The sequence below is a fragment of the Anarhichas minor genome, unplaced genomic scaffold (assembly GCF_050575085.1).
Source record: "Anarhichas minor isolate MPS153535 unplaced genomic scaffold, ASM5057508v1 ptg000004l, whole genome shotgun sequence".
Taxonomy (NCBI): domain Eukaryota; kingdom Metazoa; phylum Chordata; class Actinopteri; order Perciformes; family Anarhichadidae; genus Anarhichas; species Anarhichas minor.
Window position 1 is genome coordinate 3,422,539 of NW_027466450.1, and position 23,293 is coordinate 3,445,831.

Below are 23,293 nucleotides of genomic sequence, written 5' to 3' on the forward strand. Positions count from 1 at the left end.
CAGTGACTCTGGGAGAAAGTCTTATGTGTTTTTTGTGACACTGACAAGCACAAGAGGTGCTATAGAGGTGCTATCTAAATATGACCCCTTTCTTTGGAGTTACTGGTGGTTGGATTTTGCTATCTTTCGAAAGAGCCAGGCTAACTAAACTAAGTGAGCTAAGCTAACTAGCTGCTGATGTGATATCAGGTGACATCCTCTCAACTACTTCTCGGCAAGAAAGCGAATAAACGTTAAATAAATATAATGGACGAAATATTCTTAAAGTATCAAAAGTAAAAGTACCCATGTTGTAGATTTGCCCCATATAGCATTATATCTGTTACATTATTATTACTGATGCATAGGCGGCTATTTATTGGAGGCGGAGCTACTGTTGGACACTTCTTATTTGATAACAAAACATCTTATTTTACAGGCTGATCATGTGCTTTATAGATACAATCTCAATCTGAAAAGTAACTACAACTGAATAGAAGTATAAATTGCATGAAATGGAAATACTCAAGTACCTCAAAATTGTACAGTGGTTAAGTAAATTACCTAAGTTGAAATCCACCTCTGCATTTTGTATAAAACATTTTATTTTCAGACATGTTCCAATTTGTTATTAATAATGTACACAGCAGCACTCCATGATAACACTGTTAAAATGGTGAAAGAAATATCAGTATAAAAAGAATGTGTTCATATATTGACACACATGATTTACATCCTACAACTGTTAATAATATCCTCACTGATATTTACATGACAGCAGTATGGGATGATTGGTCGTTTTCCCAGGGGGCAGATGGAGGATGTGGAGAAAAAAAGCATGCATATACAAATACAACTGAATATGCAGATTGCAAAAGGCAAGACACTGTCGCAAGAGTCTGCTTCCTTCGTCGGTGTTTGTCGCTTATGTAGACCTCTGAAATAAGAGTAAAAAAGCAATGTAATGTAAACAAGAAGCTAGGACACGATCTCTGTGTCTGATTCTGACAGTCACACTGGCCGACAGAGGGCTCAATACGAAGTCTTGTCTCGAAGAACATGTGAGAAGACCAAAGAACACACTGGAGTTAGTCTGACAGGTTTCTGATTGAGGAGCAGGATGGTGGCCAAACAAGTAGTCCCAGGGTAGATCATTCTTTTGAAGAATTGCTGGTAGCCTTAAAGTTTTTTCAACAGGAGACACAGCTTGAGGTTGGCTTTCCAAAGAGAGCATGTTGTTTATCAGCTTGCTATTCCTGTTTTTTCAGGTGCATTAGACATGACGTCTGAAAGCAGACCATTTGAATAAATCCCTCGGCCGTTTGCCCCAGAGCATTTTTCCACGGAAACATGTTTTCACTTATTTCTGAATCCCAGAACTATAAATGGTTCACGCTTTCTGCCTTTCTCTCATCACCATGTTTTCCCTTTCTCATGTCTACCACGCCGTACCTTTGCAAACATACACACCAAAGCTTTTGATTGATGGAGCCGTTAAAAAGGCGGAAAAAAAAATCACCTGCCAGTAGAAAAATAGTTGGAACAATGTTCAGATTGCGAAAGGCTGCTTTTACATTGATGGACAGTAATAATACATACACTAGCACCAAATTTGGCCATCTCAAAGGAATCGTTGAACATTTTTTGGAAGAACGCTTCTTTGCTTTCTTGCGAAGATTTAGATGGGAAGATTGATTCCTCTATCTGTAGATGTTGGGCAAAGCAGCAAGCAGCTGTTTAGCTTAGCTTAGCACGAAGACTGGAAACAGGGGCAAACAGCTAGCTTAGCTTTGTCCCAACATAACAAAATCCATCTACCAGCACCTCCAAAGCGTACTAACACCTTATATCTTGTTTGTTTAAAATATATGTATTTAAGTGTGCAGATTTTGTTACCTCAGAGCAGAGTCAGACTAGCTGTTTCTCCCTGTTTCCAGTTTTTGTGCTAAGCTAACAGCTGCTGACTGTACCTTCACCGACAGATATGAGGGTCCAATCAATCTTCTCAATTAAGTCTCCGCCAGAAAGGGAATACGCATATTTCCCCATAGACAGATTTTCCGCAAAATGCTGAACTATTTCTTTGACGCACCGTAGTGTATACAGAGTTGATCCGTTGGTGATGCTTCAAAATTGTAAAAATAAATCATTATAGACCCCTACATTTTAAATTAAGATAGCACCATTGATTCAAAAACGTTCTCAGCGCCTCCCTGAGAAAACCTAAAGAGTAAATTTGACCTTTATAGCGACAAAAATAAGTAGAGGTTAATATTTTAAATAGCAAACATCCTAACAGTAACACTTTATACATATTCACAGTTTTATGTTCTTCCCTTTAAGTATGGACAGATATGACATGATGAAACAAAACCGATTATTCCACTAAACAAACGTACTGCTGACAGGATTGTGATGAACATTTCAAGTAATGGGCTTTAGTCAAGTTTTCCTCCGAAGGGAGTCGTCCAGCAGATGAGCAACACTTGACGTCACAACCAGCTCACCCAGTCAAGAGAAGGCACAAAGGAAGGAGGAAGAACAGTCAACGAGTGCCATGATGAAGAAAGAGAAGAGTCTTGATGGGGAGCTTCACTTCACTAACTACCGAGGCATGTTTCTGTGCAGCAGGAAAAAGTGTGTCAGTATGCAGGGTCCACATTCTTTCATGTATTAGAAACACCTAATATACACAGTACACAGTCTTCTACTGTATGTATATGTTTTAAAAATGTTCTGCCAATATGATATCTTACTATTAAGTGTCTTAAATGAATGGATTGTGACTCTGCAAGTACAATTTGTCTTTAAGCTCTTGGAAACACCTTATTCTATTGATTCATGAGGCTGCAATATGATGTGAGCCCACTAGTTATCAAATGGGAAATACGCTTATTTAGTAGTTCTTAGTTGTAGTTGTTGTTTATTTATATATATTTTATAGTTAGGTGTCCAAAACTGCAGGAGCTATCACCTTTGTTCTTTAGTGAATATGCAACTATATATATATATATTTGTCCCCTTTCCTGAAACTGTTGATGTCTTTTCATCCCAACCTACTGTAGCTGGTATTTCTGACCAAGATCTTGAGAGGACTTGTGACTGACACTAACTAACCTGCTGCAATCTTCAAGGGAAGACAGAAATACCTTGTTTGTTCACAGGAGACTTTCACGTGTGTGTAGAGGCGGAGCTCTCTCTGCGGGTATCCACGACACTGCAGCACATACAAACGCAAACATATTAGATTTCATTTTTCTAGGTCAAGTTGTTACTTTACTTTACTTTAACAGCACATGAAAGTACCCACAACTTTACTCTCAAGGTTGGTCTGGCAAGAAGCAACTCTATGGCACACAGAGCGGTGGTGGTCGATACAGCCAGATAGGACTTAAAGAACAACCACCACTTTATACACACAGACACATTGCTACTGCCAGACTGTTGGCAAACACGAAGGAATGTCTGTGTCTCCTAATGGTTTCTGTCTCATCGTATCAGCTCCGGGCCTGATTGGTGAAGATTTTAGAATGATAAATCTGTATCCACACTGGTTTGGCGTGGCTCGACCTCTTTCACTCGTCTCCTGCAGCTGTCAACTAACTAACTAATCCTTTTTTTCGGTACAATCTTGCCAGACTCCTGTATCTAAAACTCACTTCCCCTTTTCCCCATATCCTGGTTTGCTTGGTCCATGTGTTTATCTCATTGCAGTATGAAAGGGAAAACAAGAGAGGCACTCACGCTTGATGATGCCGTACAAAGTCTGCAAACTGTCGGTCCTTCGCGTAGAGCTCAACAATGCGTATCCTGTCTTGGATTTCCTGCAGGAACACATGGTATCAGTCGGATGGGAACATTACATCACAGGCAGATAAACATTAAACTGAACAGGACGTGGCTGAATCAAAAAGGGAAATTTTACACAAAGAAAAAACTACAATGATTTCCTGTTTGAAGGTGTAATAGCCAGTTGGTGAATGAACAATTTTGAACCTGAGATTTCCCAATTCAGATCCAGGTAAAATTTGGATGTGGGAAATGAAAGTGATATACCTCGCCTTGGGTCTAACATCTGGATGGCTTTGAGCAAGGCACATCTCCCACCTGCACTTCAGTACAGCTATGTGGATTTTTGTGTTTAAAACGAGTGAAGACATTTCAAAAGGGCACCTGAGCTTTTCCAAATAAGGCTTATGAAAGTATGAATTTAAACGCCAGCTTGGTGTTTTAATGTGTGCGGGGAAAACTCTTGCAAAACTAAGACACAAGCCAGCCCAGTGAGGGTAAGGGGGTTGTAAAGAAGACAACCTTCAGTCGCCACGAACTTTATCTGTGACCCCTTATTGTAACTGTACATATACCCAATCACACAGCATGGCTGTAGTTAATATGCTGCTTTAGATGTTTTTGATAAAAAAATATTGATTTTATCAGCATCGTATCAGTGCAAACATTTCACTGTATAATAAAAATAATGAGGTACAAAAAAGAAAAAAGGCATGTTCTGAATCAACCAGTGGATAGCAGCCCACACACACACACACACACACACACCTCCTTGGTCAGTTCACTGTTCTCGTAGATGTGTCGTATCTCCTCGCTGCTGAAGTCAGTGGAGGCCTCAGTGCTGGTGCTGCTGTACACAAGAGCCTCAGGGTAGCGGCGGTAGTAATGGCTGTAGCCTGTGGTGGCCTCACTCTCATACATGGGGTTGTACTTGGTCGCTCTTTCCAGAGACGGGAGACTCTCTGCTCGCCTGCAAAGCAGCACATGAATCTGTCACATTGTGCAGGCTGAATGATACACAAAGCAACACGTCATCTAGGAAAAGAAAACTGGGCTGCAGTGAATAAGACCTAAGTGTTGATAAACCTTCATTATGTATTAACCTTCATTACTAGTGTCTGTCTGAGGCCAGACTATAAGGAAGCCTATTGTGTTAGATGTTTAAGGCTTTTTTGGAAATACATCAACATGATATCTGATCAGTTAACTGTCTTAGGTTAACACAGTGTTTTTCCACATGCTGCTCTGGGAACCATGCCACACACACACACACACACACACACATTGATAGATGGTGAACAGACGCATTGTGTGTCTTCGTGTCTGCAACAAAAGACTGAAAGTAAAGGAAAGATCAAAGGAGGACAGGAGGAAGGGACACCCAGGGCAAAGGGAGTCCAGAGGAATAAAGGGACGGTGTGGTAGATAATTAGGCCGTCTAACTGAAGATACAGTCATGAGATGTCTCTAAACTAAACTCTAAACGTATTCTGTTCCCGCAAGAAAGTAACCAGGCTCCTTTAATCTCAAAAAGATTACGTGGAGGAGAGAAAACTTCAAACACACTAAATGTAAGCGTTTCTGTTCACTATCAAACAGAAAAGTAAGGTTTGTTTATTTTCAAGAATAGACACAATTGTGCTCCTTTTTTTTCACCTTCGTGTCACTCACTGATAAATAAACATTTAAATATAAAAACTATGGAGCGACACATTGAGAATGTAATAGATCTAATTCATGGAGCTCTGTGGAGAAGTTTGGCCCTTGGGTAAGCGAGTGGTTTTCCTCACCGTATGGGGTCCTCAGACTCGTCCTTGTCATACTGATCACGTAACGTCCTGGCGAGGAAGAAGATGACTGCGGAGGCCACCAATAGGAATCCAGCTACGGAGGCGATCGCTATGCCGACCACCAGCGGCTCAGATACATACTCCTCACAGTGCTCTCCTCTGTACCACCAGTTCTCCCCGACGCGACACCTGAGGTGACGATGAAAAATGTGTCAGCTACAATCATTTTCACAACAAAAACAGAAGACTGAGCACAGACCTTCATAAAACTGTTCAAAAGCAGAAGAACAACATCCTGTTTTTTATTATCTGTTGAATGATTAGAGAATGTAAAAATCTGAATCATGTTTCTATGTTGTCTTGACATAGTTAATAACAACAATTATAATGTTCTGTATGTGCTATTAAACCATGATTGCCTTATTTTGGAATAAAATAAGTCCTCAAATGTTTGTCTCCTGTCTCCATAAAGTAATGCAATACTTGCGATTGGACGGCATGAACAATCCAGCAGCATCTGGAGCTGCCTGCATGTTTTATGACGTGCTAGAGGATGTTCTCGTGTCCTGTGGTGTTTCAACACAGCCACAGGAAATGTTTCTGTCACTGATTTGGATTACTGGCACATTATTTTACACCCATGCAAATGTCTGTTTGGAGACACACACGCACAAATATGCTTAGACACAAAAACTCCCCAAATCGTGCTCATTGTTTTTAAATCATTGAAATCAATGTACCATTTACAGTACATTTAGTGCCAAAGGCCAAAATTAAATGAACATAGTAATTGGCCAATTGATAGCTGACTCAAAATGTTGGCATGATTTTCGTTTTTAAAATCTTGATGTTTGAAGACAGTTAATTAGTATTTGTTGCCAAATAAGGTGCAAAACCAATTCTTTATTCCATTTAGTTAGCTATGATTATAATTCTTTCTCCAAAGTATTAGGAGTCAAATAAAAAATGTGCTTTTGAACGAATGCTTTGAGAGCGTTGAACATCTCTCATCTTCACCTCATCAACGTAGAGCCAAGCAAAACAAGACCAACTCTATAGCTAGAAGCTACGAATCTGTCCCCCTGCATGAACAGTTGAAAAGCTGTTTCTGGGATGAAGCACTGGCCTTTTAAATCTGCCTACTCAGACACCCTTTCCCCGCACACACGCAGATCACTTCCCCTAATCCCCACCCACCTGCAGATGGCTCCCTTGCCGGGGATGATGTCACATTTGCCGTCATTGAGGCAAAAGTCAGTCTGCAGCTCACAGATGCTCTGACAGGGCAGTCCTTCCACGCTGAAGTAGCCAGCATTGCAGACGCACTCCCCCTCCCCCGACCACTTGTTCACCTTGCACTCTGCGTACTCGTTGCACGCCTGGAACTTACAGGGGTCGGCCTTGTCACCTGGAAATGAAAGACACCAGGAGTGTTGACTTTAGGTATCAAGAGAAACTGTAACATGCTCATGTGGTGATCAGCATTTAACAAGAGACAAAGAGTACATTTCTCCAGCTATATTATCTCAAAGGATTTAGAATTAACAATATACATACTTAAATTACAACCTGAAAAAGGTAACATAGATTTAAAGGAATAGCTCAACGTTTTGGTCAAATGTGAGTTCTTCCCGAGAGTAGGATGAGAATATTACTCTCTTGTCTGTACCAGTTTTTACACTTCGGGTTTTGTACAAATCCAACAAATGAGATACATGTTAATTATTGAACTTTATAGGCGCTGGTTGTCAGATGTTTTTAGCTTCTGACAGAGCCACACCCCTTATTTTCAATCATTATGCTAAGCTAAGCTTAATTACCATATTCACCGTACATACATGAGAGTGGTAGCTAAATAACAGCAAAAATAATAAAACTAAAACAAACTCAACAAAAAAATAGCCTGCACAAGATTTTAAATATAGTAGGTTTTTTTTTTTATTACTTGACTATAATATTTATTTGCAAAACACAGACACAAGCAAACAACATTCTTCCTCCCTTTTTAATACACCCCTAATGCATGCTGGGATCCATTACTGTGCGTTGGCTGTGACTCAGATTATGACCGCTCAGTCATGATTGTAAACACAAGAATGACGGCTGATTATAAACTGACTAATGCTCTGTTACACAGAAGCCTTGAGTTCGACACCACATGAAGAAATAAAATAAAAAGTGCACAGAAGACTGGCTCCATATAACAGACACACTGTGAAAAACCAGAGCTGCAAAGCGGTCAAAGTGCAGTTGCACGTGTCAACTTGGCTGCTGTCCAGGGAAGCCCTGATTATCTCAAGCCAGCTGATGTGACTCTTCACGGTGATTCAACACCTGCTTGAAGTGAAGTTATTTTCCAAAACAATGTTCAGAGATTACACCCACTGAGGGAATAGTTCAACATTTTGCTGAAAGTTAGATGAGAAGATTGAGGTCACTCTGACGTTTCAATATGAAGCTAGAGCCAGGAGCCTGTTAGCATAGCTTAGCATAAAGACTGGAGAGAGAGGGAAACAGCTAGCCTGTTTCTGTCCAAAGGTAACAAAATCCATCTACCAGCACTTCTGAAGCTCAGTGATTCACAAGTTATATATTTTTGGTTTAAATTAACCATTTGTGGGTTTAAAGGGGGTTCATATTCCTATAAATGAGACCAAATCAATGCATTTAGGTGGAGTTAACATGTGGCTCAAAGAGGACTGCAGATATAAATGTTAAATACAAGAATATGGAAGAAATTCTTCAAATTTATTTGGCAATTCTGATAAAATCTCCTGTGGGTCCAGACCCAGTCTTTGGGAATGACTCCTCTAGAGTCTTGACGGTGGCGGACAGCGGATGTAGTTACCTTTTGACCGAGCCAGGCTAGCTGTTTCCCCCTCCGTTTCCAGTTTTAAAGCTAAGCTAATAGCTTAACTTCAGGCTTCATATCTACCGCACAGACATGAGAGTGGTTATCAATCCTCTAATCTAACTCGCTGCCAGAAAACGAATAACCGCATTTCCTTTGAGAAACATCTGGCATAACCTTCAAACAGTTGATGTTATCACAATTGCTGGCTTAAGTTGATCTAAGCACTCATAAAAACGCCACAGTGTACCGGTGAGAACCTACCTGACTCGACGTCCAGTGAGTACTTATCGATGGCCAGGTTCATGGTCTGGTAGGCTGTTTTACAGAAGTCCTCCAGGATCAGATAGACTGTGGTGGTGACACTTTGTGGCACAGGTTTGCCAAATTTCATCCGGCTGTTGACCACAATGCTCCCATTCCTGAAGTTCAGGATCTCCAGGTTCTCAAAGTTACTCAGGTTGGACTGCAGGTAGGGCACAAGCTGGGAAAACATTGAAAAATGAAGAGTTTGATGTTTCAACACAACAGTGGGAATACTGATTAGCAGAGGTTCAGTAAATATGAGATGTTTACCAGCTCAATGAAGCGTTGCTCCAAAGCTTTGTATTCTGGGGAGCTCTTGTTAAAGAGATCATCTGAAAAGATCATGTTGGTCACCCGCAGGCTGAAGAACACCATCAGTGCTCGTCCAGGGTTCACAGGCATGGCGATACTGACTTGGTCTGTGTCGCGTGCCACACCAAATGGAAAGCCAGTGCTGCCCTCCTCTGTGTGGTTATTCAAATCGTAACCATAATGGATCACATCGTAGTCTCGCTCTCCAACGGTGCCATCGTCCAGGCCTTGGTTAGTGGTCTGGATCTGGTGGGTTAAAAAGGTTTTGAGATGAGACTTTCTACTTCTAACTGGCATGCTGGTTTACTTGGTCTTAAGCTTAAAAAACAAATGTGTAGAAAAAAAAGTTGTGTCCTCGTTTGAAAATCAAAAAATATGCACATTAACTGAAGTATCCATAGTTTAGATTTCCTTACACACAAAAAAAAGACATTTAAATTAAAAGCAAGACCTGCTTGCCAGTCCTGTATTTAAAAAATAAATACATACAATTGTGTATTTAGTGATACTAGATTTGAATTGTTTTCAATACAATTCTTTTGCTTTACCTCCCCCAGTGAAGGGATAATGACGTCAGGTTGCCCTTCAGAGGGAGGGTCCACTTCAGAGATACGGGTGGAAGGCGACTCCCTCTCTGGAGACAGGGCAGTCGGTTCGGCAGGGCTCAGATAATCTGTCACTGGTGGCTCGAGTTCATCTTTGTTAACCAGTAAAATCTCATCCTCTGTAAGATCCTCTGTGGACATCTCTGGAGCTGCTGGGCCTTCTTCCTCTGCAGGTGGAGCTTCAGGTGCAGTCTCTTCCTTCACCTCCTGTTCCTCCCTCTCTGTTGCTTCCTCCATGCCACCCTCTTCAAATACAGGTTCCTCAGGATAGGTCGACACCATATTGATGTCTGCGCCTTCTGCAGGATTTACATCTGTGAGGTTGGACTCTTCTGCGCCCTCTGCCGGGTCTTCACCAACAGGAAGCAGACCTGTTTCTGCTGCCTCCGGCTCTGGTGCTTCACTCGCTTCATCTACAGCCTCAAGAGGGGGGACCAGGACAGGCAGGCCTTCTTCTGCGGTCTCAGCTGCGATTGTAGAGATCTCAAGCTCCTCTGGAATCTTTGCCTCATTCACAACAATGTCATCCAGATGCTCCTCTTCCAAAGCTGCAACAGTAAGCTCTTCTCCCACTGCCGCAACCTCAACATCCTCTGTTTCAGCTTCAGAGATGGCATCTGTATTTATGGCTATATCTTCTGTTATCAGCCCATCTTCTGAGCCAGTCTCCGCAAGAGACACTTCTCCTTCCTCTGTCGGCGTAGATGGGTGGAGCAGGTCCTCCAGGTCATCTGTGCCCGAACCAGAGGCCTCGATGGCCACTGGTGGTTCAGGCAGTGTGACGCCCTCTGGCAGCTCAGGGAAGGGAAGTTCCGCTGGGAGCTCCTCTGGTGGAGGGGTTTCTACAGCAGCAGTCCACACAGTGTCCCAGGGCAACAGACCTTCCTCCTCAATGCCTAAAAAAAACAAAGAAAAGAATAAACTCAACTCAGTCTCTGCTGGACTCCTTTTTTTGATACTGGCTACAGCCGACAGATCTGTCCGGCAAACCAGAAAAAAAACATTCAGATAAGATCGAAAAAATTTGAATTGAGAGGAAAAGAAAATCATCCGTCAATTTCCTAAGAAGTAGTTTTAGTGCAAACGTAAAGCAGTAGGAAGTGCAAGACAGCGAGAATGTCACAAAAAGGAAAATAATAATTGAAAAGGGAGCTAGGATTAACACTCACTGCCAGCTTCAGGTGCACTAATGGTCAGGCCAGGAGCAGGAGACACAACTGCACTCTCCTCCAGGACAATGACGTCATTTTCTGTGTTCGCCACTGTGTTGGTTTCAGAGGGGTTAGGCAGGACGTAGTCTTCGTTGACAACCTCTGAGTCCTCTTTAAGGATCGTGACCGCTGGTGGCTCATCAACAGCATCAATCTGCATCACAAGCAGCATTTATTATCTGAAGCTTTGGGCACTGTTTCATTGGAGTGTGCCATTCAACAGGAGCTTTGATTGGCCAGATGTTTTGTGTTTACAGGTCAGGCCAATCAGAGCTCCTGCTGCTGCTCAGTAGGTTGGACATAATTCCTATGTTTGTATCTTAAATTAAATGGTAAAGCAAACAACGAATTAACTGTGGGATGGAATATGACAGGGAGACATATTAGGAAATGGAATATCAAAAACGTCAGAATTTCAGGGTTTCCTCGCCAAGCTTTTATTGTCTGACACATTACTATATTTGTTTCAAAAACCAATCAATATTGTGTCTGCATTAGAGAATGTTAGCTAACTGACAGTGGCAATACACGTTTGATGATGTGCTTGGTGGTATTCAAGCATAAGTGTTTTTCTTAGGTTTATTATTGATTTGAATTATTGAGCACATTTAGATAGAAAACGTTGTATCTGGCTTTGTAAATTTCCCAAACTTTTCTTTTTTGTTTAAACCATGTGGCAGTACTTCTAAGGCCCACTAGATGGCGCTCTGAGGCCCATCAGTGATCATAGCTGCCCTTTGTACACTTCTACAGCACTACGTCATGGTGATATAAGTATATAAGAAGTGGACGTAGTCAACGTGACTTCACCAGTTGGTTTGTGGACTGCTGTTTTGAAGCCCCGAGTTTGGCATTTTTGGCCGTCGCCATCTTGGCTGGTTAGTTAGCTAACTAGCGTGATAATTCCACTTTCATGCTACACTGGTTACAGAAAATGAGCGCACATGGGAGAAGGTTGCCTCATCTGCTTCCTGTAAGTACTCTTATTCCTATGAGGTAGTTTGTCATTTCTTGATAAGAAGCACAATGTAATTAATGTGACACCTTGTCTATACTTTAGTTTCCTTGCAATACATTTGGTCTACTCTTGTTTATCTAACTCTTGTTTTTAATCACTCTCATTGGATTTGTTGTCCAATACTGTCTTGATAGTTTCACAATTGCTTTCACTAAAATCTCTAAAGGCAATCAGCTGTCTTCAACCTGTATTTGAAGTGTGTTTAGCTCGCTGCATGTATTGGCTGAACTTTAAAAAGTGGCATGGCTCCTTACGTTTAATATCAACTCAAAGAAAGCTTGAAAAACCAGCGGCTGAATCTCAAATGTTCCAAATCCAAACCAGGGCAGCAAAGTGCTTCGGTGGCACAGTAGCTCTGCGCTCTTGCCTGTGAATCAATTGCCGATGAGAAGAAGAGAAACTCTCCCAACTCATTTAACAAGTCAAATTAATCACTCAGCGAGCTGAGCTGCAAAGTGAACCAGCAGACGCATTTAGTGAACCCGAACTCTGATTAGCATCAAAGTGCACAGTCGACCACAAGACGGCACAAATAAAGACCGACTCAGGATGGAGTGATTTGTCTGAATAAACTCATATCGATGGCCGAAAAGCAAAACCTCCTATCTGAAAAATGCCTGGATCATTTTGCAGATAGGATATTTTGCACTTGGTGCAAGTTGGAAGAGGTTCTACAAAATGATGCTCTAAATTAAGTTTCAACAAAGGGCGGGATTATTTTAAGACAGACTGAATATGAACAGCCTTCCTTGTTCTCATCATCCAAAGTGAAATCCGGCAATCAGAAAATTCTGCAGATAGGAGGTTTTGCGCTTTGGCCCTCGAATTATGTGCTGTCTCTCCTCTTTACTCGCTGTGGTGTGGTGCATTGTAGCTTTTGCCCCAGAATAGCAGTGGTTTAATATAGCAAGAGCCAAGCTAATCCTCAAAGCCTCACTTCATCTTTGCTTGTGAGGTCATCCTCTCCCTGCACTGGGTTGGGTCTTGATGACATCACAAGCCGGTTACAGGTTAACCGCAACAGCATTCATACTTCTGCTGTCAAGCTTCCTTAAATAAAAGTGATTCATCAGCTTTGAGGGGCTCAAAGCGGCTGTAGAGCGCGGAGAGAGATTGTTGTCACGATTGTGGCGATAACTTGTTAACTCACCGTGGCTCCGTCTGCAGCGTTGACAGACTCGGGGACCTCAGACACTGTGGAACCAGTGGGGGAGACAAATATGAAAACAATGAAAATGTGCTAAATAGCTCAAAATAATACCTGCAGGAGTCTGCAGATCCCTTTTTAACTGATGGCGTTCATTTTGACAGCGTTCAGGGGTAAATATATCTACAAATCTGTGTTCAAATCTGTAGTGAATATCAGCCGGTGTGGAGCCAAGGCTATTACTAAATGGCCACCAAAGCAGAAAAACAAAACCAAGCTGTGCCTCTAAGTTCCCCTAGCCACACATGTCGGCAATATGAGACTGTTTAGCAATGATTTCACAAGTCCAAGCTCATAATTGATGTAAGCATCAGATGTTATGCACCTCCAGGGGAGCTCGCTAACACAGTAAACTAATGGCATGCATTCTCTCCAAAAACATGAGCAGGGAGAAATCACTCAGGAGGGAGCGATGGTATAGACATTATCACATCTTTCAATTTCTTCACATTTCTGAAAGAAGGACTCTGGCCATAAGTAGGAGGAAGCTAACCTACTTACTGACTGGCTAACTCTAACAGATGCAGTGGTTTAAATCTCCCTATGTGAGCATTCGTGTGTGTGTGTGTGTGTGTGTGTGTTTTACTTTTGTGTCTTCTGCTGCATCAATTATTATCCCTTTTCTTCATATACTGTCCAGAATGTAAGATCCACTGGGTGTCAGCCAAAATGAAGGACTACAGTAAAGCCAAAAGAAATCTGAGGGCTCCGATTTCAAACATACTTTTTGCTCGGCGCTCTCTCGCAGACCACTTAATGACAAGGATTTAAGTGTCACACAGAATAAATACACTTGTCCTAAAACTGATGGTTATGTTTTTTGTTCATTAAAAATGCCCCACTTTTGAGCTGAAACTTTTTCCTCTGTCCTCTTTGACGGAAAGAGCAGACGAATAAGAAACAGATGAGACTATTAAAACCCAGGACTGTTTTCTGAAGTGGTGTAGCGTATGTTGTAAGATCAATGCTGGGTCTACTGTGTCTCCATTTGATATGACGTTTGGAGGTTTGCCCTGCATTGCATGCACTACTTCTGCCAATGCGTCCCCGGCGACTTCGCTGACATGACAATTAAATAAACAGCTATAATGATGGCATGTGTTTGTTCTGTCACAGAGCGGGGAATATCGCCGGCCATCGTCTTACCGCTCTCCAGCTCGTCGTCATGCAGGGCTTCAGTGTTTAGGTTTTTGACCTCGCTGATGGTGTAGACCACCGTGGGGAGCGCCATGACCTCACGGTACGAGTTCTCCACCCGGTTCGACTGCAAGGTCAGGTAGTCCAGTTGGTCAGTGCTCACTCCTGCTCCATCCACCATCACTGTGACAGTGTAGACCACCACCACGCCGTCCAGCCTGAAGACACAAATATGTAGACGTTACATTCAGGCCACATACCGAACAGGGCTAGGAAGTAATTCAATAGTGTTGTTCAATTAATGGAATCACATTTTGATATACACTCCCTGGCCTCTAAATTAGGTTCACCTGTGTAATTTAATGCAACGTGATGCCACAAATTCTACATTTAATTTTGAGTCTTTGTTGACTCTGTCACTTTATGACTGAGATCTTAGTCGGTGGTGTTGGACTGCATTATACCGAAATGTGTTTATAATCACTATTGTAAATGGAAAAGGCAAAACATTAAAAGCGCCTCTGAATATAATACAGTCCAGTTCAACATCATTCATATCTTAATAATAAACGTACAGGTAAATTAATACCTCTGTGAGGTAGAATTCATGGAAGAGTAGTTCTAATTATTTTACAGATGTACCTAATAAAGTGGCCACTGAGTGTCATTATATTTTCTTAATGTTTTACATAATCCTGTGGCGCACATTAACTTTCCCGAGCAACTTGTATTAAAACTAAAAATGGTTATCAAGGTTTTTGTTTTAATGCGTGTCAACACTTTTCTTTGATGCAAAACATTGGCACAGTGAAAATCAATTCTATTCTTTTATGTGTGATTTTGCAGATATTTTGCATAGCATATTTTAACATATATCAAGATATATATTAATATCAGAAGTTTTTTTACTTCAGGGATATAGTTGTGCAAAAGGGTTTTGTAGATTGTGAAATATACAGACTGTACATAATGTATTTCCATAAGCTTCTAAATGGACCTTACGGTGAGATTGACTGAAACCAAGGAGTGGATTTCAATCTTAATTCCTATTAATATTGTGATATTTTTATAGTTCTCAGGTGAGAGGAAAAGGTTTATTTTTCTTTTTTCTGACCCAAACTTGGTGGGGATGTTTCCCAATCGGTACACCTTAACTGCACACCATTTTACATTCATCCTATACACATTTACAATAAGAAAGTATAATAAATCGCTCAGGCATTAGCATGATTTTACATCAAACCTAAAGCGATCACAGATGACTGATGACTCGAGTGATTTACTGCTTGGAATGGAAAAAGCCAATCTATCAGCCTTCATTTGACTACTGGGAGCCCTCCACTCTGACCCAGTTTGTTGGGTTCCTGGCAGACAACTGAGCACGTGCTGGCCCGCAGTCGGCCCCGTTTAGAAGGAGATCCAACTTTCCCCGTTTAGCTTCACATATACACAGAGTCAGACAGAACTGTACTCCTGCTTTGACCTGGGATCTGCTGATACCAGCAGGACAGCATCACTGTGAGAAGGTCTCAGTGTACTTAGCATGTTTTCACAATTATTAAATATACAAAGAGCAGTTTACAACAAAAAGAGCAGTACGTGTGCATTTAAAATCTCTCGCAGGAGTGGATTCTAACTAAGTACATTTACTCAAGTATTGTATATAAATATATATGTGCGCTAGTAAGTATTTCCATTTTGTGCTACTGTTATTCCACTATATTTCTGGGGAAAACGTTCAACATTTTTCATCTTGTGAAATGACAAATTGTTAAAAAGATGCCCAATAGCGCATAACGTTGGTTCCACCTCAATCAGCTGCAGCATTGAAATGCATTAGAGTAGCTGGAAAGTGAATATTTTTTACTTTGTACTGAGCCAGGTTGTGTGTGTCCCTCTGTTTTCAGTAGTTATGCTAAGCTACGCCATCAGCTACAGCCTTATATCTACCATACAGAGGTAAGAAGTGCATTTCTTAAAATGTCTTTTACTTGCAATGGAGTATTTTCATGCAGTGGTATAGCTACTTTTACTGAAGTAAAGTATCTGAACACCATTACCCACCAACTTCCATTTCACCTTTGCTCCCCTGACACACACAACATCTTTCCCTCTTCCTCCTTCGACCAGAGGCTGATTGGTGAGGTTGTAAAGCCCTGATAATCTTCTCTATATCTGCTCACTCGTCTCCACCCATCCTGATCCCACTTAACATGTGAGTGACCACACTAAGACCATTAACACAGGCAACTAGTGACACACGTGCCCACGCTCACAGGGTAAATACAGCGTGAGATGAAGATGACGCCACACACACACTCACACAGATTTAGCTAAGGGATGGTCGACGGGGGATCGGTGGGCTTAAATACTAGAATATTCTAGGTGAAACTACTACAGCCGGTACTGATGACTCACCCTTCAGTGTCCTTCTGGGGCCTACATGAAACAAGTGAAGTGGTGTCAATACTACAAGTCAAGGTAATAATGGCCATATTGAGAGGACAGTTATTTTGTCCACAGGATTAAACCACAGCAACAATACTGACCTGAAGTCCAGCACAGACATACTCTTGAATCCAGGAAGCCCCTCCAGAGCGTCCTCTATCTGCAAGGACAAAAACGATCACGCATGATGAACAAGCCTCAGGAGGAGGCTTCTTATTTTGATATGGTTACGATGAACTCGCTTGGCGAAATAAAGTTTGATTTATGGTTCCAAAAGGGCTAATTTTGTTCAAAGCAACTGAAAGGTCTCGAGTCGTTTGTGCAGTGGCCCAGATCATTATCCTCTGGAGGCAGACTAGTGCACTGTGGTCAACTTTTTTTATTGGTCTACAAGGCCTTGCTTCTATGGACTAAGAAAAACAATCCCTGTACTGTTCTGCAGACTCACTGACCCGGTTTATTGAATCCATCAGAGAAAGAGGACACAGAAACAGGTCTCCAGGGTCTTTGTCCTCCAATTCCCCCTTCTTAACATTCATATAATACCTTGTCCTCTGCTCCACTCACACTTATAATTTCTGTAAGGCACGTGAGTTTGTGTGTTCGCAGAGTGTGTATGTGAAGGCATGCAAGATTGTATGTGTATAGCAGATCTTCACAGAGAAACACAGATCAGCGATAAGGGGACATGAAATCAAGTGCATGCTTACGATGCCAGAGAAAATCACCTCAACAAATTTACGGAATTTTCCAAGTACCTGTAAAACCACTGAAGTTGCTTCCAAAGGCAGAGTGCATACGTGTCCATGTGCATATCTTTATATCTTTATCTATTCCCAAGGCAAGTCATAACACTGTACTTTCAGCACATAGGAAAGTGCTTTTGAGCTCCCAGCCAAACAGTTTGGGTTTAACTACGGCTGCTGTTAAAGTGTGTGATATTAAAACAAACAATTCATCCATTGCAGACCACAAACCAGGAGCTATAGTGAGCCCAGTCCGGAGCCAAGAAACAGTAGCACTAAGGGGAGTCATAAAGAGAGACGGACGGAAGGCGACGGAGCCAGAGACAAACCTTTTCAGCAAACTGTCTGCTGAGAGTTTGGCGCTGGAAGCTGGCTGGATCGCCGAGGTCGTCGCTGTACGTCTCTCCGGTCAGGAGGACGCTTAGCTCCACCACCTGCTCCAGCCCAGCGGGGTTGGGAGGCTGCACGGCAATGTCATTGTCCATTATCTGTGCCATATGAGAAAGAGACTCTGTAATATAGTAGTTATATGTGCACGTTAGTAAAACATTGGGAGTCTGTAAACTATCTGTGTGCGCACTCACTGGACTCTCCACCGCCTCTGGGACAATGGCGGCTGCTTCCTGCACCTTCTGTCCTTTATCTTTGTCTTCTGGGTGGTTGAGTTCATGTGCATTAAAAAAAGAAACGGTTTATTTCAGGTGGACGTGAGCTTTGGCACGTGTGATTACGGATGGCTGTATGGATTAGACGGCCCTGGCCTGACCAGATGTGGCCTACAGCCAAGCTCACTCAGCAAACACACAGAAAGATTCACTAACTTACTGCATAGAAAGCTGGAATATTGTAGGAACAAGTACTTGGAAACACACACAAGATAATGGTCTGACACTGAAACAGCAATGTTTGTGCAGAGGTACAGATATGCTTATTGGACAGTAGAGACATCATGTGATCAAAGTCACATGATGTCCTACAGCGAAAAGGGACACTGACCTAGCTCAGCAGCTTCAGCAGCTTCAGCAGCTTCAACAGCTTCAGCAGCTTCAGCAGCTTCAACAGCTTCAACAGCTTCCGGTGCTCGTTGTGTCGGAGTGCTGCGAAACAGAAGAAGATTGTTACAACAGTGCTTATATCATATTACTTAATAATAACAAGCACACACACGCACACTGTGGGTAGAGGTACAAGTAGGATTTAAAGAAAAGAGCTACTTTTTTTTAAATTCAACAAATCAATCTAAACAAAACTAATCATTAATTTACTCTGTTATTAAGCGCTGTAGTCTCAGACAAAGCCTGATATAACTGCCCCCAAGTCATGAAAAACGAATTGGCATAAAACTATTTTAAGACTTAAGGAATAGTTAGTAATAGGAATAGTTAGTGGTACCAGTCTCACATTTGTACGCTATCTCAAGATGCCAGCAACCGGTTAGCTTAGCTTAGCATAAAGACTGGAAACAGGGGGAAATGGCAAGCATGCATGGATGGAAGACAATAACATGAGGGCATTAGATGTATCAGACGGTGGCTGCACAGACCGAAACTTGTTGGTAGAATGAATTTATTGTCATCTCCGCAAGGGGAATCATGCAATCGGTTGCGTGCGTCTATGTGTGTGTGTGTGTGTGCTCCTATGTGGCAGTCCACAGCTAATCTCGCATTCTGACAGCTTGGTGAGTTTAATTTTGTTTTTTGCAAGCTTGTATGTGTATTATACAACATTGAGCCGATTGCCTGCATTCACCGCAGCTTGTTTTTTAGTTTGAATGTGAAGTGTGTTTTATGATGCCTTAGAGCCCATTGGTGTCGAGCCAATCATTGGTTGTATTAATTCAATCACGTAATGCAGCAGTGGTTGTTGCATTCCACTGTGTGCACCTCTCCAGTTGGCTTTGTGTTTTTTTTGTGTGATTTATTGAAAATAATTTAAAAAAGACTAAATAATGCCAGTGCTATCTTTTACACTCAGAAAAAGGAAAAGCACATACTGTATATAAAAGAGCAACAAATCAAACAGGAAACAATTCACAGCCATGTGATGAAGCCATGTGTGCTAACTAACGTGCAGGAGTATGAACAGGTAAGGTTGAAGAGCCTTACCTGCACATATGTTGCCAGGACCTGGTTGTTTCACTACAGATGGTTGGAAGAACAGATACATTTACAAGACAGACCTAATGATGAGATCAATAAATGTATGATTGAAATGTTGGGTTAGCACTGAGAGAACAGACGTTTATTTTACCTTTTCAAACCTGGCAGTGACATTCTCTAGAAGGAGAAAGAAAAATCAGAGTTGTCTATTATGTTTTGTACTGCGCACAGATACTGGTTTATTAAAGCATTAGTCAGCCACTAACCTTTTGAACCAGAGCATGATGCTCCTCTGATTGGCTAAAGTAGCTGCCCACATCTTGTGCCGTAACTGTGCCCTCCTGGCATTGGCTCATCCAGCTTTGGTACTCGTCTTGCTCTGGGAGGCGGTCCCAAAAGATCTTGAAAGCCTCCCATATGGTCTCCTGGCACACTTTTCAGACCAGAGAAAAGAAAAACACCATCCACTTTAAAACACAAGCTTGCAGAACTTGTTCCATAGTAGTGTTGTCCAAGTTATTTTGGTTGGGGCGACACTTCAAAGTGTGAAGGTCTCTTCTAGGCAACAAAGACCATTCTGTTGGCTCATTAGCAGGTGAATACAAGCATCTTTATACAACCATGATAGACCTTTATATTATTAGCAGTGAGGTCTGAGGCCCAAATCTAGGTCCACTGCCATGTTAACTTCATGACATAACTCCCTTTCATGAGTCAGCCTACCGTGCACTGATCCAAAGTCGATGCACAAACAAATGCTCCAATCTTCTTCCCTAATCAACACCGTCTGTGAGGACTGAGACACCAGTGGTCATCGCTAAATCCAAATCTACCTTACATAACAGACCTCAACTGTTCCCCGTTCACAGACTGTCTCTTGGCACAAACAAGCCTGTCTTTGTCTACGTCTAGCTGCCCTGGAGTTCACACCTTGATCTCTGTCCACTCACACGCACATACGTTACAGACCGTCTCTTAAGCAATAACAGAACAAAATGTTTCTTCTCTCTTGAATATACTTGATTCACAACTGCTGTCCACCTGTGGTGCGCTGTATATGTTTCTTGAGTTGTCATTTCACAAATCACACAAACGCTCACCCTTAAAAGTATCTCATCGTGGTGGAAAAATATTCATTATTTAAGTAAAAGTAGCAAAACCACTACATAAAGTACATTATTTCTCTCTGAAATGTAGTGAAGTAGAAATAAAGACAAGTATATAATGGTACTACTCAATTACAAGTACCTCAAGTTTGTACTTATTGTACTTGATTACATTCCACCACTGGTGTATAACCATGCAGACTGTTTTGGTGTTGTGTCTGACGTTTGAGATATCCACCTCTAAGGTTTCTGCTGCTACACCTAAGATAATGTTGTCTGTAGCCCACTCCTCATCTCTGCTTGATTAGCCGCTATTAGCAGAACACACCAGAATCTCCGACCTGACTGTCTGCGGTTGAGTTGAATTGTGGGTAATGTAGGCGCCGGGTTTTATTAAGGGAGAAGAATACCATATCTCTGGTTCTGCCCTATTGATTTTGATACTTTATAAAAAACTGTTGATCGTGAGTCCAGTAATGTTATGGGGTTGTAAAGCTACGTGGGTGGAAAACTCTTCTTTTATTAACTAATATGATATATTATCAAACTAAAATATTTATACATTTTTTTTTAAATCATAATATTCTACTATTCAATCAGACACAGAATTAAGTGTCCATCTCTGCACAAAAATATTGGTTTTGTTTAACACGTAATTGTGCAATCAGTACACCTGCCTCAGTCTCTTAGTCCATTGTTCCACCGTAGGGAGTTGATTTTGCAACCAAAAAATAGATATAATTTTCCTTGAAATTAACAATAATACCCTTAAGATATACAAACTATGTCAATAGAGTATACCTCGCAGTATGCGTCCCAGCATATGGTGAAGTTACTGAAGGTACATATCTCAAATCCTGGCCACGTAACAAAACAAAAAAAAACTGAACTATCTGCAGGACTCGATACGACTAGGGTCAGAAAATGTGTTGTATTTGCAATTCAGGTGAACTGATCCTGTAAGTAGACCACAGTCTATTTGAATGTAAATCTCTTAAGGCCTAATTGCAACTCACCTCTTCAAGAAGTACTACCCTGAGCCTTCCACTTAGCCCTTATTGTATTCGTATTGCTTTGTTTCTACACTGTACTTTTGCTCTGGTTTATGCTTGTTTAAAAAAGGAAATGCACTTATGACTTCTGGTCACTAGTAGTTATCTTGAATACCTTTGTTGAATACACTTATTGTAAGTCGCTTTGGATAAAAGCGTCTGCTAAATGACTGTAATGTAATGTAATGGTGTCAAGGCAGATGTCCACCAACATTCTTCTGCTTGACCCAGGTGGATCACTTGCTGTAATGTAATGTGCCCGGTGGACATTAATTCCTCAGGAATGTGACAGTGGGGACAGAATCTCACAAAATGAAATTCTGTTTTTGCTGTTTGTGTTCCCTCACCTCACAATAGTGATGTATCCTTCCACAGTGTACAGTGATCTACTCATATTTAATGTTCAGTCTTACCTCTGAGATGAAAGTAGCTCAGGTGGCTTGAAATGACTTGCTGGGCGGTCTCTTGTCCACAGAGTTTGACTCCACTCGGGAAAAGGATGTTCCGTTTCCGTCGAGAGATAACTGCATGGCCTTCATCAGATCCCTTGACATCAGAAACATTAACGCGCCGTGGCAACTCCACAGGCTCCTGACTCAGGTAACCCATAGAGGAACCTTCCAGCGTTGCATCTGGGGGACAACAACAACAGAAAACACACATTCCAGACTTAATGGTTAACTCTTCTTTGAGTAAGATGTGAGCAAGAACTTTAAAAGTTAACGACAATACGTACCTGTCCTTATGTCCAAAAATATGACCACAATATAAAAAAAGACAGAGTAGAAGACACATCTCCCAGATATGATGCTCATGTTAAATCCGTGACTGTGTTTAATTCCTTGGACTTGGAAAAGGATTAAGTAGATGTGTACTTCTGCTCAACAGCTTCTTACAAGTTTGCATAGTTAAAAAGTCTCCAGACGCAGAAAAATAACGGAAGCACGTAGAGAAGTCATTTGACGACACGATGACATGCTTGGTTTCCCTCTGCCGCTGAAGAGAGGCGTGTCCCACGGTGCAGTGAGGACAGCTCCTGGCTCAGGTAGAAAGGCAGATGGCTCTTTGAAAGAGGGGGATTTTTTTAATGCTCTCTAATCCTGTTTACTGTAAGCCCTAGAAGAGCTCGCCAAGAAGTTACTGGAGCAACACTGAAGGGAGGGGGGAGCGGGGGGGGGGGGGGGGGGCATATAGTGTGGAAAAAACATGGACAGAGGTAACAAAGGCCACAGAATCAACAGCAAGCAGGAGGATACATCAATACATACAGATATTATCATAGTTTACTGATTGTTGTCAGGAGATTAGTTAGGATTTAAGGTTTTCGCCAAGAATTTAGCAAACGGCCAATAAAAGAGACTTAATCCAGTTACCCCAGTTGAAGGACAGTCCCCTTAACTGTTAAACACCCTGCTAACCAATTAGGCAATTGGTATTAAACACACCCAGCCTTTGTAAATCATAATGGCCGGCCACGTGTCTGCTCTAAATGTTGGGGGGGGGGGGGGGGGTACATCAATCAAAAGGCAAGAAGATCATTTGACAGGAGAAAGCACTACTACACCCTACCACACAAAAATACAGTGATTAAGTGTAAGGTTGAGGTGTTGACCTGAGAAGCGGTAACTGAAATCCTC

At 41.8% G+C, this 23,293-nt stretch overlaps 1 protein-coding gene across 1 annotated transcript; it reads right to left on the reverse strand.

Annotated features, from left to right (window-relative positions):
* Positions 1 to 601: 601 nt before the first annotated feature.
* impg2a (interphotoreceptor matrix proteoglycan 2a) lies at positions 602 to 22,503 on the reverse strand. Its single transcript, XM_076103048.1, is given in 23 exon segments — positions 602 to 2,599; positions 3,129 to 3,196; positions 3,724 to 3,803; positions 4,537 to 4,738; positions 5,559 to 5,747; positions 6,756 to 6,966; positions 8,674 to 8,893; positions 8,986 to 9,273; positions 9,576 to 10,528; positions 10,802 to 10,997; positions 13,012 to 13,055; positions 14,215 to 14,423; positions 16,624 to 16,685; positions 16,688 to 16,813; positions 17,729 to 17,887; positions 17,984 to 18,051; positions 18,396 to 18,399; positions 18,454 to 18,496; positions 19,505 to 19,537; positions 19,650 to 19,675; positions 19,765 to 19,931; positions 22,070 to 22,288; positions 22,393 to 22,503. Coding segments are annotated over 22 exon segments (3,624 nt in total). The 5' UTR covers positions 22,472 to 22,503; the 3' UTR covers positions 602 to 2,599; positions 3,129 to 3,150.
* Between the last annotated feature and the right edge of the window lie 790 nt (positions 22,504 to 23,293).